General features: G+C 34.4%; 2 protein-coding genes across 7 annotated transcripts in view; one reads left to right on the top strand and one right to left on the bottom strand.

The window, feature by feature from the left end:
* The window catches only part of TBCK (TBC1 domain containing kinase), a 231,502-nt gene extending 226,809 nt beyond the window's left edge, over positions 1 to 4,693 (bottom strand). Inside the window, exon 1 of one of the 3 annotated variants that reach the window (XM_030313307.2) lies at positions 4,423 to 4,693. The gene's annotated coding sequence lies outside the window, so the exon portion shown is untranslated. Of the gene's footprint in view, positions 1 to 2,347; positions 2,379 to 4,422 lie in introns of those variants that run through there. The other 2 variants (XM_030313304.1, XM_032592924.1) reach the window with 2 other exon arrangements.
* The window catches only part of AIMP1 (aminoacyl tRNA synthetase complex interacting multifunctional protein 1), a 66,205-nt gene that overhangs the window by 8,041 nt on the left and 39,390 nt on the right, over positions 1 to 18,774 (top strand). The window contains exons 2-4 of one of the 4 annotated variants that reach the window (XM_030313312.1): positions 11,388 to 11,392; positions 13,556 to 13,689; positions 16,180 to 16,293. In XM_030313312.1, coding sequence (XP_030169172.1) covers positions 13,581 to 13,689; positions 16,180 to 16,293 — 223 coding nt within the window. In that variant the 5' untranslated portion in view covers positions 11,388 to 11,392; positions 13,556 to 13,580. The other 3 variants (XM_030313309.1, XM_030313310.1, XM_030313311.1) reach the window with 3 other exon arrangements.

Genomic DNA, 18,774 nt, shown 5'->3' with positions numbered 1-18,774 from the left:
TAACTCTAAAATAATGAACTGTCCAGGAATCATCAGATAGTTGAAGAAAGACCACATCATAATGGGCAAAAAATAAAATAAACAAACAAAAAAACCTGCCCTGGAGGTGACTAAAATAAGTTATGGAAAAGAAAACAATGAAAACCAAAACAAGTTGAAATATATTTAGAAAGATTTGACATGATATTACATAAAAAGAGGTGTAGCAAAACATATTTCACAAAAGAGTAAAAAGGAGTTGCTGGTACATATATGAGAAAATGAACATCCTCATTAATATTCAAGAAACTGCTCATTAAAACTATAGAAGAATTTATACCTGCCAGAGAGTAATAGTTAAATCTGATTAATTAAATTTGATAATACAAAATGTTAGGATATGAAGAGAATATAAACTAAAACAATCACTCTGGAAAACAGTTTGACATTATTTTGCTATTCAATTCCGGCAGAAAGTCCTACACACATAAATAAGGGATACATGCAAGAAAAATCAGCATGGTGTTGTTCCTATTAATCCCCAAACTGGAAACTTAAATATCCAAAGACAGGTGAATGATTAAGTAAACTGTACGTTCATCTGATGGAAGAGTATACATGACAGAAAATAAGCAAATTGTAGCAACATATATCAGCATAGATAAATCTAAATATAATGTTGGGTGGGGAAAAAAAGGACATAAAATGTATGCCAATATTCATAATATTCAACAAGAAAAGCTGAACAATAAATAATTCAGGAGTATGTACATTTGAGGTAATATTATATTAAAAAGTAAGGTAGGGGCAACTGGGTGGCTCAGTCGGTTGAGCGTCCGACTTCAGCTCAGGTCACTATCTCACCGTCTGTGAGTTTGAGCCCCGCATCAGACTCTGTGCTGCCAGTTCAGAGCATGGAGCCTGCTTGATTCTGTGTCTCCCTCTCTCTCTGCCCCTCCCCCACTCACGCTCTGTCTCTCTCTACAAAAAATGAATAAACCTTAAAAAAAAATTTTAAAAAGGTGATAATAATAATAATGAGGAAGAAGGGGAGGAGGATGGAAGGAAGGAGAAGAAAAACACGAGGATACAGTTACCACTGTATGAAAAGCAGAGTGAGATTAGGGAAGAACCCATAAGAAGCTTCAACAATCTTGAGTAATATCTTAGTTTTTAATTGGTGGATTTAATGGGTGTTCATATTATTATTATGCTCCAAATTTCCATATTCTATATCTACATATGTTTGTGTTAGAGACCACATACTTTATATTTTTTAAATTTTAAGTTGAAAAAATTTTAAAAATACAATGAATTGATTTCCAACAAAGGCCAAGAAAATCAATAGGGAAAGGGCAGTCTTTCAGCAAATGGTGCTGGAACAACAATATATCCATATGGAAAAGAAAAAAAATAATCCCTCAATTCCTACTGTTACATCCACAAATATCTGAGATGGATTATAGACCTAAATGCAACCTTAGGATAGCAAAGATTTCTTAGGCAGGATAACAAAAAGCACTAACCATAAAAGAAAAAATTGATAAAATGAACTTTTTTGGAGTTTTGGATGTTCCGCATCTTGATTGGGGTGGTGTTTGTCACATGGATGTTTACATGTATCAAAACTCATCAAACTACTCACTTAAAATCAGTGCATTTTAAGATATGTAAATTGTATCTTATAAAAAATAAAATTAAGAGAATATGAGGAAGGAATAATTAAAAATGAGTGGTTGGAAATTAAATTATTACCAAGTTAGACTGAAGTGTTGGAAAAGAAAGTTGAGACAACTCCTCAGAGTATGGAACAAAAAGCAAATAGATGAAAACATAAGAGAAAAGATAATAGATATAGTAAATCAAACCAAGTATACAAAAACCACCTTACAACAGTTTCAAAAAGAGAAAGAGGAAAATAAAGGAGAATAAATTATAGAAGACAGAATAGGAGAAAAATTCCCCACAGTTGAAGGGAAATTGTACCTTCAAATTAGAAAGGCTTATAATATCGAGGAGGGTAAATGAAAAATACCCACACTATGACATTTTTCCTAGCTCCTTTCAATGAGTTCACTTCAAGAATAAACTCACAAGACATGTCATCATACATTTTCAAAGCATCAAGGAAAACTAAAATTTTTTAGTCATTCCAGAGAGAAAACAAATAGTTCAGGCCTCAACAAACTAAGAGTGGCATTCTCACTGTCTCATGAGCAATAGTGAAAGTTAGAGGACAGTGAAGCTTTGAAAGACTTAGAGACAAAATTTTGCTTCTATACCCTGCCAAACTATCCATCATTATAGCAAAAATAATAATAATTTACAGCCATATGAACATTAAAAAATAAAATTAACTTCCACATACCTTTTATGAATAAATATTCTTAGGATGTATTCTACCAAAACAGAGGAGAAAAACAAATAACAGAAAATGTGTGGTTAAGAAACAATGTAACTTACCAGAATGTAATCTGTTCACATTAAACAGAAAGTAATTGGGCTTTAAGGGAACATCTTCAAGCAAAGATATGGAATGGAAGCTTCTCATACAAAGAATGAGAGGACGTGGTAAAGAAAGCGTAAGATGGAAGGATTTGGTGGAAAAAAAAAAAAAAAACAATGTAACTAACTTTCCCTCAAAAGAAAACAGAAAGTCCTTTGTAAAAGTGAGGAGGGTTAAAAACTATATAAGATGTACATGGCCCAAAACATAAATCACACTTAACTATGGCATAATTTTTTGGTTATTATAGGGGAAGAAAGAAGAAATCAATCTGATGTTAATATTACAAGTCTTCTCCTTAGTGTGGCACAGGGGTCATGAAATTAAGAAACTGGGAAGGAAATGTATCATAGCATACTTTTTGACTCTGTACTTAGGAATATTTACAAAGCCATAATATTGTAACATTTTGTTATTTTTTAGCACACATAAAAAACGCAAAAAAATTGTAGTTAAGAAATGTAATATAAATATTAACCTTAACAATGTATAAATAAAAGTCCAGATAGGGGATGGTGGAAGTGATATAGTTTTTGCAGTGGTAATGAAGGTAGAGGCATTACTTTCCTCATTTTACCAAACAAGGAGCCAAAATATATTTTTGAAAATTGTGAAAAAATAATTTACGTATATTATTTAGAATTATAACATTAACCAATATGAAAACTAAAAAATGTAATGACTATTCAAAACTTTGGATAAGGGAGGTTATGGATAGTTTGTCTTAAAAAGTAAAAAAAAAAAAAAAAAGAAATCAAGAAAGAAAAGAAAAAAGAGTGAGCATTTTCTTTTACTATTCAACATATAGATCTAAGGTTTAACAAGGTTAAAAGGGGTTATTTCTGAGGAATAGGACTAAGGGTAGGAAGGAAGACACTAAACTATTGCATTTTATTATGCAATCCTTCTATATCATACTATTTGATTTTCAATTAGACTATCAAACAACTGAAAAGCAAAGAACCAAACAAAGAAACGCAAATGATTCAAAAAGATAAGACACGAGTTAGTGTAAAATATTTCATCAATGTTCTCCTTCAACTACCAAGCACTCATGTAGATGAGTGCACATAAAAAGGTTCACATATAAAAAAATATACACATAGATTTGTTCACACTTGGTGAGTGGAAGAAAGCTAGTGAAAAAAAAAACAGTTGAAGTTGAGAGAGAGATTAGTTGAGGAAATACAACGTAGGAATGGGGTTTGAAAATTCATTCATTCAACCAATATCTTGAACCTATTTTAACTCAGGTGTTTTTCCAGCTTCAGGGCCAACGACAGTGAACGAGACACAATCCCTACCCACAAAGAATTTGGGAGTCGAAATTAGATTGGAGGTCGGGGGGCGAAGGTCAAAAACAAAGTACAAAAGATACCGATTTCATCATGAATAAAATAATTCACACATTTCTTCAACGGGCGAATAACACTAGCTCATTTATTTTATATACTTTCCCTCAAAAAGTTGTCTTTCTGTCCCAAACAAAAACAGGAACCAAGGGGCGTTGAAAAGAAACCACTGGCAATTCTAAAGGAACTTCCAGTTGTTTACATTCCCCCACTCCACAAGGGAACGTTATGTCTCGACAAATGACTAAACCTTTGAAAACCAAAAACAAAACCAAGACTTTGCATCTATGGTGAGTAATGGAGAACTGAATCTACATTCTCCAACGCCTCTTTAAATCTTCCTTCGAAGCAGTGATGCAGTGGTTACTCTTAAACATCTGCCTACAGTTCTCAAAGGACTCGGGTAAACGTGTGTAGGAAGGAAGGCGGACATTAGCTCCATTTGGGCACAGGACTCAGTAGCAAGCAGCTCCAAAGGTTGGCTCCTCTACTGCGGACAAACTGGGCCACTCGCTGCACCTGACATTCCTCTACCTCCCACCGGCCCCACCCACTACGACACACAAAACTGACGAACCCAAATACCTGCCTCTGAGTCAGGCGGGCACAGAGACAAGGGGATGGAGCTTCTACACAGGGCCCCAGCTTGCTGTGGCTGCTGCCGCCGCTACCGTTTAGTGCACCACACCCAGCATCTCAGGTGCTTCTACAAAAGAGGCCGCTCCGGGAGCGCTGGGATTGCGTTTTGCCTGCGAGCTAAACCCGCCGAAATTCCCGGCTCGGAACCTGGCCGGGAGCGCGAGCCAGACCCGCTCCAATGACAGCTCCCAGCTCTCCCCACCCCCGCCCTCGATTCAGCCCGGCCGTTTCCTCTGACCTCACAACCTCCACGACACAACATGGAGGAAAGACCCGACGTCCGGCGTTTTGCCCCTTACCCAACCGGCGACAAAATGTAGCTACCAAGGAAGAGGTGCAGAGGAGTTCAAGTTATTAGCTGAGGAAATAGAAGACGGACAGTGTGGTGCGGTTACGCCCGGGAAGGGGGCGACAGAATTTGACGTTAAATCGGTGGAACGCTCAGGCGTTTGGTGAGGACACCTCGTTGGGTCCTTTCTCACTGCCGTCGGGTGCGGGACGGTGCCCCTAATTGCTGAAGACTGAGGCTACCCGGTGAAGCTCTCCAGGTTGCTCTGTCCACCGATTTATGTGAGTGACTCCCTGAGAGGGTTCGGGGGTAGGCGTGTTGAGATCAAAGAAGAGTCCTCCTTCCCTTACTCATCTTGGGAGATAGGACCTAGCCTCCGAATACTGGTGGGAAGTACGCTTATACCAGCACCAGTCTTGGCATGTGGAAGTAGGGAACAGCTTGGTACCTCTTGAAGGAACCAAGTTTGAGAAACGGGATGCGGGGCTGACGGAAAGGTTGCTACTGGAAAAGATACATTCACAAACACGTTTAGTTATATGTGTGCGCGCGCGCCGGTGTGTGTGAAAGGGGGTGGCGGTGGGTCAGAAAGTCATTCAGTTAGTTACGCGCCCACTATGTTTCTGGTACTGTTTTAGGCATTGGGAACAGAACGATGGACAAAACAGAAACCCCTATCTTCCTGTAGTTCGCATTTTATTGAGGAAGACATCCTAAACAGAATTAAGAAAAACATGTTCTATTGCAGGTCGTAATGGGCGCTTAAGGGATAAGTAATAAAGCAGAGGAGGATATAGTTTGAAATATTAGTGTGGCCAGGGAAAGTCTCACTGAAAAGACAACTTTCAAGCAAGAGCTGACGTCAGTGAGAGAATTAACCATACAAGTGTCTGGGGTAAGTGCAGTCAGGTAGAGGAACCAGCCATAAACAGTTATTGCTAGTTGATGCCATGAAACATAAACTCTCCTGAATAGCAAGGAAGCTTGTGGGTTGGAGTTGAGTTAAGGGATTAAAGCTAGAGACAAAGTCATAGAAGGAACAGATCATGAAAGATATTGAGGGCATCTAAGCTATTGGAGACTTTTGAGCAGTAGACGACATAATCTGGCTTCCTTTTAAAAAGAGGATCTTACTGGCTGCTGTGGAGAATATATTGAAAGGGACAGGGTAGAAGAAAGACCAGTTTGGAGGCTTTTTTAGTAGACATGGTACAGGAGACATGGTAGCTTGAGTAAGGGTGGTGAGAAATGGATGGTCAGGTTCTTAGTGCCCTTAATTTAGATGGATAAGAATATTGGTGGGTAGTAAGTTAATTTTCTCTAATTAGATTTGGGAAACACTTTGAAAATGAAGTGTAGTGTGAGTTTTAACACAAGTTAAAATCAGAGCTTTGCCATTTAATATTTGAATGGATTTAGACAAGTCATACTTTCTCTGAATTTTTCTATGAAATGGAAATGTTATCTCACACGGTTGAAAAGCTTAAAGGACTCCATATGTAATATGCTTGGCTCATTAAAATAGTGGCTGTTGTTATTGGCTGTGTTCTTGGATAAGAAATGGGAGTAAGATATTGCTGAGTGCTGCTTTGAATGTAAAGGGATGGTTAAACCCTACTGGAGAAATTCTGAATCAGGTAAAAAAGTGACTTTGGTGTTTGCTAAGAAGGCCATGAGAGGCCTAGACATACCCTTTTTTAAATTTTATGCATATTTCACTGGACAGGAAGATTTTCTGTGTCAATAGCCGTAACACCTGAAATGTATGGACTGTCTTCTCATAGCCATCCCTTAAGTCCCCCAAGACTCCTTGTGCCCTTATTAGTAAAGAGGAAGAAGGCACTCCAGTAAGTAAAGAAAAACAATCAAGAATAAAAACAAATTTCCAGTTTTAAAATGAGTAAGTCATGGAGATATAACATACAAAGCGGTGACTATGGTTAATTCTCTATTGAATATTTGAAAGTAGCTAGAAGAGTGGATCTTGAAGGTTCTCATTACACGAAAAAAATTTTGGTAACTATGGTGAAGGACGTTAACTGGACTAATGTGATCATTTTGCAGTACACATAAGTATCGAATCATGTGCATCTAAAACTAATGTGTTAGTTATACCTCAAAAATTTAAATTTTTTTTAACATTTATTTATTTTTGACAGAGAGAGAGAGAGAGACAGAGCATGAGCAGGGGAGGGGCAGAGAGAGAGGGAGACACAGAATCTGAAGCAGGTTCCAGGCTCTGAGCTGTCAACACAGAGCCCGACGTGGGGCTTGAACTCACAGACCGTGAGATCATGACCTGAGCCGAAGTCAGACGCTCAACCGACTGAGCCACCCAGGTGCCCCTATACCTCAAAAATTAAAAAAAAAAAAAAAAATTAATGTTGATTTATATTTGAGAGAGACAGAGACAGATCACAAGCGGGGAGGGTCAGAGAGAGATGGAGACAGAATCGGAAACACACTCCATGCTCTGAGCTGTCAGCACAGTCCGATGCAGGGCTCGAACTCAGGAGTGGTGAGATCATGACCTGAGCCGAAGTTGGAGGCTTAACCGACTGAGCCAGCCAGGTGGCCCACCTCAAAATTTTTTACATAAAAACAGTGACACAGCTGATGAATGGCCAAGTTAGAATTTGAATTCGTGCCCTGACCACACGCCAAATAAATATTCACAAAAAGCATAGTTTTAGGTCTGTTTTCAATATTTTGGCAAAGGTTGCAAAAATACTCGTGGAATTACTGCCAGTTACCACTGCTATTGTAGTTTGAGTGTCTCTGGGAGGGATTGTTCTCAAAATATTTAATTTTATTATATACCTTTTTAAAAATTCTTACATTTGACAGGTTTTAAATCCTAGTACAGGTACTAACTTTGTTCTAAAAAGTATCCCTTATGTAGCACGGTAATAAAAATGTTCTTGTGGGGTGATTTGGCAGTTAGATTATGAAGCAAATGGAGGAATGAAGATTGGAAGGTTAGAATAAGAATGGTGGTAGAAAGGGAGAGAAAAAATTAATTAAAATCACTATAGTTTATTCTGATATACATGTTTTTCTCACATTTACATTTCACAATTATTGATGTCTTAAAGTTACTATGAACTAAGTGGCACTTGCAACATAGTTGTCAGTGCCTGTACTTAATGCAGACTTGGTCATTATGGTTAATATTGTCATCAGTTTGGTTACGTGTAGGGTTGGTATGTAGTTGTTGGCTTTAATCTCCATTTTAAGTATCCTTTATATGCAGATTTACCATTAAAATGAAAAGTCACTGTGTATACACAGATAAGGGGAAACAAAAGAGTGACATAAGATAAAAATAGGGCTAAATTTAAAAGAGATTTTTCAAATGATGCAGGGTGTGTGGTTTTTTTCTTAATGGTACATAAAATGCCAGAGCATCTTATGAATGGAGCCATTCTACAATTGGTGGCATCTTAGATTTTATGAAATACAGTACTTAGAGTGTCTAAGAAGAACATAAACTTTTACCTAGTTGAAGTTCTGAAACAGTGAAATCAGATGTTTGGGAAGTAGAGAGACCCTTCCAAATTTTTGTAGAATTCCTATACTATAAAATAAAATTGAAAACCTGCACTTAAAATTTCCATTTCAAAGCAATAGCTTATTTGTTTATATTTGGTTCCTAACATTGAAAAGCCGGGGCAGGGAATTTGTTATTTAAAAGAAGTTACTGACAATTTAGAATCAGAGTGGGGAAAGACTACTGAGGTATAGGGAAGCCATTTGGCAATGATAGGAATCTCAGAAATAACCTTTTGTATATGTTTTAATGATTAAGATGTAGTTTAAATTCATGTATTTCCTAAAATCAGCAACAGCTTTAATGAATAGCAGCATCTTACAATGGCTTTTTAGATTTAATGACCCATAATGAATATTATGAACAAAATTAAAGGCAAAATAATTTAGATAATACTTTTCAAATGCTTTTTGTTATAAAATAAATTCATTATTTTTTAAAATTAGTAAAGGAAGAAGAAAAGTCTATCTAAACTATCCAGAAACTTACTATCCAAACCCAGTTTACGTACTCATGTACTGTTTTCTCTTTTTTCCTATGTGTTTTGCATTTGTAATTACTATGCATGCAATTATTATGTGTATTTTAATCTTCTAATCATTAAATACAATTTAGTACAGATTAAGCCAGTATTCCCAAAATGTTTTAGAGGATATTAGTTCTATTATAGGTGCTCCTTGGTTAGGATTTTGTGGTTAAATACATTGGGAAACTCTACAGAATTATGTCCTTTATAGAAATTCGAGCTTCAATATTAAAAGAGCTAACTGCAGAATCAGACCGACCCTAAGTTTTAATCCTGTTACTAACTAGTCACATGACCTAAGGCAAACTAATTTTAATTCAAGTTTTCTTCTTTGTATAATGGAAGTAATTATAGAGTATTCATAGATGATCTATGTAAAGCATTTAGCCAGCCCATAATAAATACTCTAAAATGTTATCTGTTATTAACATTATTATTATTGGGTAACCTGAGTGGCTCAGTTGGTTAAACGTCTAACTCTTGATTTGGGCTAAGTAACCTATCATTATGTGATATATGTTGTAAATGTTGGGATATTATTAATTATTGCATAACCAAATAAAGCCTTTGTCATAAGTAATTAGGATGTAGAGTATTTTCAGGTTTTAAATTCATGCATTCTTAAGTGTGCTGTTCAGTGAATTTTCTTAAGACTATTTTTTAGGGGCGCCTGGGTGGCGCAGTCGGTTAAGCGTCCGACTTCAGACAGGTCACGATCTCGCGGTCCGTGAGTTCGAGCCCCGCGTCGGGCTCTGGGCTGATGGCTCAGAGCCTGGAGCCTGTTTCCGATTCTGTGTCTCCCTCTCTCTCTGCCCCTCCCCCGTTCATGCTCTGTCTCTGTCTGTCCCAAATAAAATAAATAAACGTTGAAAAAAAAAAAAAAAAGACTATTTTTTAGAGCAGTTTTAGGTTCATAGCAAAATTGTGAGTAGAAAGTATTTAGTGAATTTTTATTCCTTTTTTCTTTTCCTTAAACCAAAACAATTTACATAATTTTCATAAGACAATTTTTCTCTTGGTATTCTTGGCCATTTGTGTGCCTTTGGCAAAATGGCATGTATGGCTTGTGTCGGACTGCTTTGCCTTTTGAGCTAGAGTTGAGAACCATTAATACTAGTTTCTTAGAAGACTTTCACAAGGTGTTCAAACTGAAATCTATAAGCCATTCAGTATTCCTTTTTTGTGCACCATTTGTTTAAATAATCTTAAATCTAGTTTTAGAGTTTCTGTAATTACAATGGCAATATCTGTTTGTAGGGGAAAGTGCAAAGATTTCAGTTGGCTGTTGTCTTGTATTCCTGAGGACAGGAGTCTCTAGGTATATTTTATATACTATTATAAACAAAATTCACAATTAATGTAAATAAATTAATATTTATTACCCCCATAGACTGTATACCACCACTCACAAAGAAATTAAGGTATGGCTTAGCCAAATTATCTAAATGTATTTTTAATATCAATCTATAATTTGTATTTTTATTATTTGTTATGTTCTTAACCTTTAAGAAAACAAAAATCATTTACCTAAAGATCTACAAAATATCATGCTCATCGGTAGCCTACACTATTGGGAGCTTCTTGAAGGTGAGGTTTGTACATATATCCTATCTTTTTTTGTGCAACCAGAATTTTGCTCAGTGCCTGACATTTTTTACCACTTGCCAGAAATATTGAATATTATTCATGGTATCTTATTTTGCCACATATCAATGCTATGAGATACATAAAATTATCTCCATTTTACAAATGAGAAAACTTTTGGCTCAGAGAGGTTAGGTAAGTTGATTCGGAGGCAAAGGGTAGGATTTGATCCAAGGTCTTGTGATTTGCAAATCCATGTTCCTGTTATTAAATTACTTTTATTTCATACTCTTGTAAAAAGTTCTTAATATTGTAAACAAGGAGAAGGAATAATAATAATATGTATCTCATGGTGTTGTGATAATTAAGTTAATATTGTGAGGTGCTGAGAAAAAGACCTGGCAGTTACTAAAGACAAAGTAAGCACTAGATATTATTACTCAACAATACCTATCAGGAAATTTGAGATGGCTTCTGTCATCCATAGTTACTTTATATACGAGTGGTTTATTAGGATCACTGTCATCTCTCTGTTCTCAACATTTTAAGACTTCATGTCCTATATATGTCTTTTCAGTAACATTTCTCTTTGTTACTAACATGTTTTCTCTTTATTTTTCATATTTTATTTGTACAATTATTTGATTAAAAATGAATCCATTTACAGGGCACCTGGGTGGCTCAGTTGGTTGAGCATCCGACTTCAGCCCAGGTCATGATCTTGTGGTTCATGAGTTCCAGCCCTGCTTCGGGCTCTGTGCTGACAGCTCAGAGCCTAGAGCCTACCTCGCTCAGTTCTTGTGTCTACCCCTCTCTCTCTCTCTCTCTCTCTCTCTCTCTCTCTCTGCCCCTCCCCAGCTCGTGTTCTGTCTCTGTCTCTCTCTCAAAAATAAAAAACATTAAAAAAAAAAAAAACCTAAAAATGAATCCATTTTTCCTGAATATTTCAAGTGATGTCTCAGTCCTAGTTTTATTTCATGATTTAAAGTTAGACCTTAATCTAAAGTTATAATAGTAAAGTCATAGCCAAGTATATAAATTATGCTTCTTTTATAATTTATGTAATAAAGACATAAAGCATTGATATATATATATATATTTTATCAGTATCATTCAAAGTGTTACCACTTCTTTTTATCCCATTGTTTTCTCTAGTGGTTTTATATATATATTTAGTATATTCAGCTCATTTGTGTTTATGTTTTTAAGCATTCTTTCTTACTAAAGTTACACTGGTGCTTCAGTATGTATTACAAAAGTGATATTTTATTTAACTCATTTTTATAACGATTTTGTAGATAGTTAATAGATTTATCAACTCAGTAAAATATCTTTTTTCTCTCTTCGGTGGGATTTATGATCTCTATTTTGCAAATTATTGTTAGTTTTGAAACTTTTTCTGTGAGTCAGGACAGGAGTTTCATGTTTGGCTGGTATTTGTGAGATAACTTCTGTACCAGTAGACAAATTCATGACAACTATTTTATACTTATAGTTATTTCTTATGAGTTAAGATATTCATTTACTGGGGATTTTTCTAAGGCATATCACTAATGTCACATTTATTTTGGTATTAACTCATCAAATTTTTTTTTTTTTTTTGCTACAAAAGTAAAAGTTAACAAATTATGCTAAATCAAATACTCATTATTTTACTTGGGCTAGCTATTTCACCTATTGAATATATTTGATTATTATGTTAGACTAAGTAAACATTAAACTGAAAGAATGCTAATAGGAGGATACTAAAAGTCCAAAAGAACAAGCTGTTTTTACCTTAACTTTCTTCATATGTTCATATGTATTTTTCTCTAAAATTCTAAAAAGAAAAAAACATTTGAGGAGCAACGGGGTATTCTGTGTTTATGTTGGTAAAAATTGGCTGAATTAAAAAGTTAATATCTTCATTTTCAATTTTTGTACCAAAATGCTCTGTATTTTTTAAATTGTTAAATAATAGTCCGTATAGAAAATGAGAGGTTTATTATGACTTTCTCAGATTAACCGCATTTATATTTTCTTCATTTATTAGCAACTTTATTTTTATCAGTTTTTTTTAGTCATTCTATTTATAAATTGTTAACTTTAGCATAAAAGTTTTTTGAGGATTGTTTCTCTTTTAATAAAAAGGTAAAGATTTCAGAATGTCCTTTTTATAGGATGGATATTGCATAATTTGAAATTTTCAAACATCTTACATTATTTGTCCTTTATTAGCCAATTTTTTCCTTTATCAAAAAATTTCACCATTTTATTGTGTATCACTTATTTAAAATCAGAATTACTTCAGCAGCGCTTGTGTCATTGTTATGTTTTGTATTACAAATTAAAGTTAATCAGGTAAAAAAGAGCAATTTGTAGTTTTAATGATTTATCTTGTCTTTTGTTAGTGTGACTGTTTTAATATTTGGCAGTTTAAACTTTAACGTTATGAGTTAATCTCAGAATGCTTGCATATACACATTTTTCTGAATACTGACAGGATGTTTTCTAATTTCTGTAAATTATTACGAAATTAAAATTCTAATTATTTTCTTTAATAAGAGTCACAGTATATATGCTGACATTATTTCTGAGTAGGCATGTCTTTAATACTGATATGTTCCTAATTGTTGATCTTTTTCTTTTGTCTTTCCTAAGTCACATATTCCTCCTTATATTTGTACATAGTTAAATAAGCGGCAGAAATATCCAGTATCTAAAAGTAGCATATAAAAAGGGAATTCAGCAATTCTTAACTTTGGAACACAGGAGTGGCACTCAGTTACAGCTTGGTTAAGGTTATTGTTATTCTTTTCTCTTAGTCTTTCTGTTTTGTGTTATAATACTCTGCTGTATTTTAAAAGTTTCTTTAAAATTTTCCAGCCTAAAATGTGAAATAGCATGTTTTTTGCATTTAGGGAAAGAAAATTGATTCCCTCTTCCAAACATATTGAGGAGTTAGTCATTTAATGTTTCTGCCATTTATTCGGTTTGTTGCTCTGGAGGAAAAGTATAGGAAATGTAGTTTTCTAGTATATTGATCTGTTAAAGTGGAAGATGTTTTTCCTTTCAAACTGCTTGCTTAGTGTTCTGTACAATAAATTTTATTCCTTCTGTGGTATAACTTATCACTTATTTTTTCACTTAGGATTTTCTGCCGTATCTTTAAAAAAATGGCAACTAACGGTGCTGTTCTGAAGAGACTGGAACAGAAGGGTGCAGAAGCAGATCAAATTATTGAATATTTAAAGCAGCAAGTTGCTCTTCTTAAGGAGAAAGCAAGTAAGAGATTTTACATTTTCTGAGGAGATACTTAAAAGGAATTCACATATTGACAGCACAAAAACTGTGTTTACCCCGTAAATATTATTTCATCATCTTGATGATAACTTAGATTCCTTTAACATTTTAATTTTGAGTAAAATATTTTGGGATTAAGATAAATTAAAATTCATATGTAATGAATGTAATATAAGGAAAACAGTGTATTATTTTAAGAGTGCTAAAGGAAAATTCATGTTTAAAATAAGTTGATATAGAATTGGAGAGTAAAATGAAGAAAATTGGGTAAAATCGAATATGAACTCAGATATCTCCTGTGAAAATATATACTCATATTACCCTCTACTGAGACATCTTCTGAAATGATTTTTACATTTTTCCAATATGTCTTTAAATTTTACCTAGAAATTGCTATGATAAGTACAAAAATATCAAATCTGAATTTCTCCTTTTAGGATTTAGGTTGAATTTTGTTAAGTATATTTTATTTCTCAATAGTCCATGTTAATGGTGTGACGAAAATTCCTAAGTCTTTTACCATAACTAAAGAAATGCTTTTCTTTGCTGTATAAGATTGTGAATGGCTTACAGAATTGTACATTTACTCTTCAGGATATTTTTTCTTTATTTTAAAATACTGCTTTAATTATGTCTTTTTTATAATGTTTTATAAACTTTCTTATTTTTCTTAAAAATTCTTAAAGGATTTTTCTTGTTATTTTTCTTAAAGTTTTTAATATTTCTTTCCATTAATAAGATAAAGAGATTAGAGATGATCTCTAATCTCTTCTGTGAATTTTTTCTCATATGGGTGCCTGTTAACAACTTGACTAACATTTTAATTTTGCTAGTTAAAAGAAAAAGGAACCTTTCTACCCTTAGTGCGTGTTTATTCTTCGCCTTTATCATTTTTACTTTTTGGTAGCCTATCCTGATGCTTCCCAGTCCCATTGTTCCTGTTTTGCAATAAATATTTCATAAAATCTCTTAATGTTTTGTAAATAAAATATTTTTTAGATAAAATAACCTACCTATACACATAATTTCAAACCATACATTAATCATGTATATAATACACAGGAAAATTAAAAAAGAAAGTAATTTATAAATGGTAGTAATAATAAAAATACGTATTTTAGTAAGTAAATTCTTAGGTGGATGGTATTACCAGACATATGAGAAAGTCATGTGCTATATGATTCACATACATAGAATCACCAAGAATGCAACAGATATAATGCTAATTGATATGAGTGTTTATTTAGTCTGCCTTTATGTTAGCAACTCCGATAGCAGAAGCAGCTTTCAGTTATGTTTTTGATTTACTCAGAATGATGAATAATTCTTTGGGTAAGGCTGTGAACAAAGCAAAGAATGGTTTATTCTTGATTTATATGATACTTGATTTATAAAAAATTCAGGGTGTGATGAAAATGTTTAATAATATTTTGTGTTTATATATAAAACATAGGATCTAGGCTCAAATGATTAACAGGATTTTCACCTACACAGATGTACAATCGGTCAGTGGAAAATTCTGCAGAATGTGAAACAGCTCTTCATTTTATGAGTGTATCTAGCATGTTTCGGGACATTTGGCATCCCTGACTTCTGCCCAATAAATGCCCCAAAATACTCCCATAGATTTTAAGAATCCTACCCTCGGGAGCAGTCCTAACCCCACTGAGAATCATTGTTTTTTGTTTGTTTGTTTTGTTTTGTTTTTATTCTTTTGTATATCCTGTTGCTCACCTTTAATGCACGTATTATATGTTGAGCAAATCTTTGAAGCTATTTCACTCACTAAATATTTGGCAGGCCAGCTCAACCTCTGAGAAATTAGGAAAAAAAAGAATAACAGATTGTACTTTTACAAGGTAATGATTAAAAAGAAAGAAGTGAGAATACTTTTTTTATGGTTTGCTATCATTAGATCTCCAGCTTAAAGAAATAATAATGTATCTTAATATTTGTCTCATTTTGATAGTTTATGTATTATTGATTTGTCATTAGCATCATTATGGAAGCTAGAAAAACGATTCATAAACAAAACTTAAAAAAATTTATTTTTAAATTTTTATTCAGTTTTTCAGAGTGAGAGAGTGAGCATAAGCAGGGTAGGGGGTATCAGAGAAAGAGGGAGACACAGATTCTGAAGCAGGCTCCAGGCTCTGAGCTGTCAGCACAGAGCTGGACGTGGGGTTTGAACTCATGAACTGTGAGATCATGACATCAGCCAAAGTTGGATGTTCAACTGACAGCCACCCAGGTGCCCCATAAACAAAACTTTTCTGTTTTGTTATTATTTCACAGATTTTTTACCGTTTTTGTAGTTTAATAAATTCTAAACTGATATAAAGGAATAGACAAATATTTGTTTACTGGTATTATCTTAGTTGTGTTTATACTGCTATGCTCTTTTCAAATAGTATTCATAAGAAACCTTTTAGAAAACATGGCTATATCTTTACTGGATTTTCTTGATCCTAGTTTTGCAGGCAACTTTGAGAGAAGAGAAGAAACTTCGAGTTGAAAATGCTAAATTAAAGAAAGAAATTGAAGAATTGAAACAAGAGCTAATTCAGGCAGAACTTCAAAACGGAGGTGATTAAATATTGAAATAATAGGTTGTTTTGATTTATAATAGTAATTATATCATTGTTTATTAAGTTAGGTATTATGCTAGATTTCTCATTTTATCCCCACAGTAGCCCTTCTTATGCAATTGTTCCCCTTACAAAAGAGAAAATGGAGATTTAGGAAAGGCAAATGATCTTGTTTGAGCTCATGCAAAAAGTGGCAGAGCTGGGTTTCAAAAACCTATGCTTTTAGTGACGTTGAGCATCTTTTTCATGTGTTTGTTGGCATCTGTATGTCTTTGGAAAAATGTCTCTTCAGGTACTATGCCTATTATTAAGTGGATTATTATTATTGGTGTTGAATTATTATTAATTATTTTTGGTGTTGAATTATAGTTGTTCTTCATATAATTTGGATATTAACCCCTGATCAGATATATCATTCGCAAGTGTCTTCCCTCATTCAGTTAATTGCCTTTTTGTTTTGTGGATGGTTTCTTTCACTGTGCAAAAGGCTTTATTCTGGTGTAGTCTTAGTAGTTTAGTTTTGTTTTTGTTTCTCTTGCTTCAGTTTAGAAAATGTTTAGACAATGTTGCTGTGGCTGAAGTCGAGAAATTATTGCCTATCTTTTCTTCTAGGAACTTTCAGATCTCACATTTAGGTCTTTAATCCATTTTGAGTTTATTTTTGTGTATTCTGTAAGAAAGTGCTCCAGTTTCATTCTTTTGCATATAGCTGTTCAGTTTTCCTAACACCATTTGTTGAAGAGACTGTCTTTTTTCCATTGTATATTCTTCCCTTATCAGGGAAATCATACTGTACATGTGAAAGTAATGTAGCACACTGTATGTTAATTATACTTGAATTAAAAAAAAAAAAACTTAGGTTAAAAAATTTTTTTTATGTTTATTTATTTTTGAGAGAGAGGGAGAGACAGGGTGTGAGCAGAGGAGGGGCAGAAAGAGAGGCAGACACAGAATCCGAAGCAGGCTCCAGGCTCTGAGCTGTCAGCACAGAGTCCAATGTGGGGCTCGAACTCACAAACCGCGAGATCATGACCTGAGCTGAAGTCAGACGCTCTGCTGACTGAGCCACCCAGGGGCCCCTTTTTTTAAAAAAAATTTTTTATGTTTATTTTTGAAAAAAAAAAAAAAAAAAAAAAACTATGCTTTTACTCTCTGTGCTATATGCTTCAACTAGATCATCACTGTTCCCTATTAGTTATTGAAAATAAGCCATAATAATATTTAGCTGACATTTATTAAGTTTTACTATATGCCAGGCAGGTGTGCCAAGTGCTTCATGTATATTATATATTTTATCCTTAAAATTGTGTACACAAATGTCCTTGTTTTATACATGAGGAAATTAAAGCTGACAGCTATAAAGTAATTTGCTTGAAATCATAAAGTTTTTATAAATGTTTATTTATTTTGAGGGAGAAAGAGAGAGAGTGCATGCGTGTTGGCAAGGAGGGGAGGGGCAGAGAGAGAATCCCAAGCAGGCTCCACGCTCAGTTCAGAGTCTGATGCAGGGCTCAATCTCAATCGTGAGATTTTGACCTGAGCCAAAATCGAGAGTCTGTCGCTTAACCAACTGAGCTACCCAGGCACTCCTGAAATCATATAATTTTTAGGTTATTCAACTCAGCAGATAATTATCATTTCAATTATGTTATAAATAAAAATTTAAATTTTACTGAATTATTTTAAAGGTGTCTAGACAAATTTATATTATAGAACAACAATAATAATAGCTCTGTTACAATATTAAAGTACCACACAGAGAGACGCATTTGATTATATTATAGAAAATCTTTCCTTTTTTTTTTTTTAATATATGAAATTTATTGTCAAATTGGTTTCCATACAACACCCAGTGCTCATCCCAAAAGGTGCCCTCCTCAATACCATCACCCACCCTCCCCTCCCTCCCCCCCCCATCAACCCTCAGTTTGTTCTCAGTTTTTAACAGTCTCTTATGCTTTGGCTCTCTCCCACTCTAACCTCTTTTTTTTTTTTTTTTTCCCTTCCCCTCCCCCATGGGTTTCTGTTAAGTTTCTCAGGATCCACATAAGAGTGAAACCATATGGTATCTGTCTTTCTCTGTATGGCTTATTTCACTTAGCATCACACTCTCCAGTTCCATCCACGTTGCTACAAAAGGCCATATTTCATTTTTTCTCATTGCCACGTAGTATTCCATTGTGTATATAAACCACAATTTCTTTATCCATTCATCAGTTGATGGACATTTAGGCTCTTTCCATAATTTGGCTATTGTTGAAAGTGCTGCTATAAACATTGGGGTACAAGTGCCCCTATGCATCAGTACTCCTGTATCCCTTGGATAAATTCCTAGCAGTGCTATTGGTGGGTCATAGGGTAGGTCTATTTTTAATTTTCTGAGGAACCTCCACACTGCTTTCCAGAGCGGCTGCACCAATTTGCATTCCCACCAACAGTGCAAAAGGGTTCCCGTTTCTCCACATCCTCTCCAGCATCT

Source organism: Lynx canadensis, chromosome B1 (assembly GCF_007474595.2).
Source record: "Lynx canadensis isolate LIC74 chromosome B1, mLynCan4.pri.v2, whole genome shotgun sequence".
Taxonomy (NCBI): Eukaryota; Metazoa; Chordata; class Mammalia; order Carnivora; family Felidae; genus Lynx; species Lynx canadensis.
The sequence above is the reverse complement of the archived record's forward strand: the minus strand, read 5'-3'. Positions and strand labels throughout refer to the sequence as shown.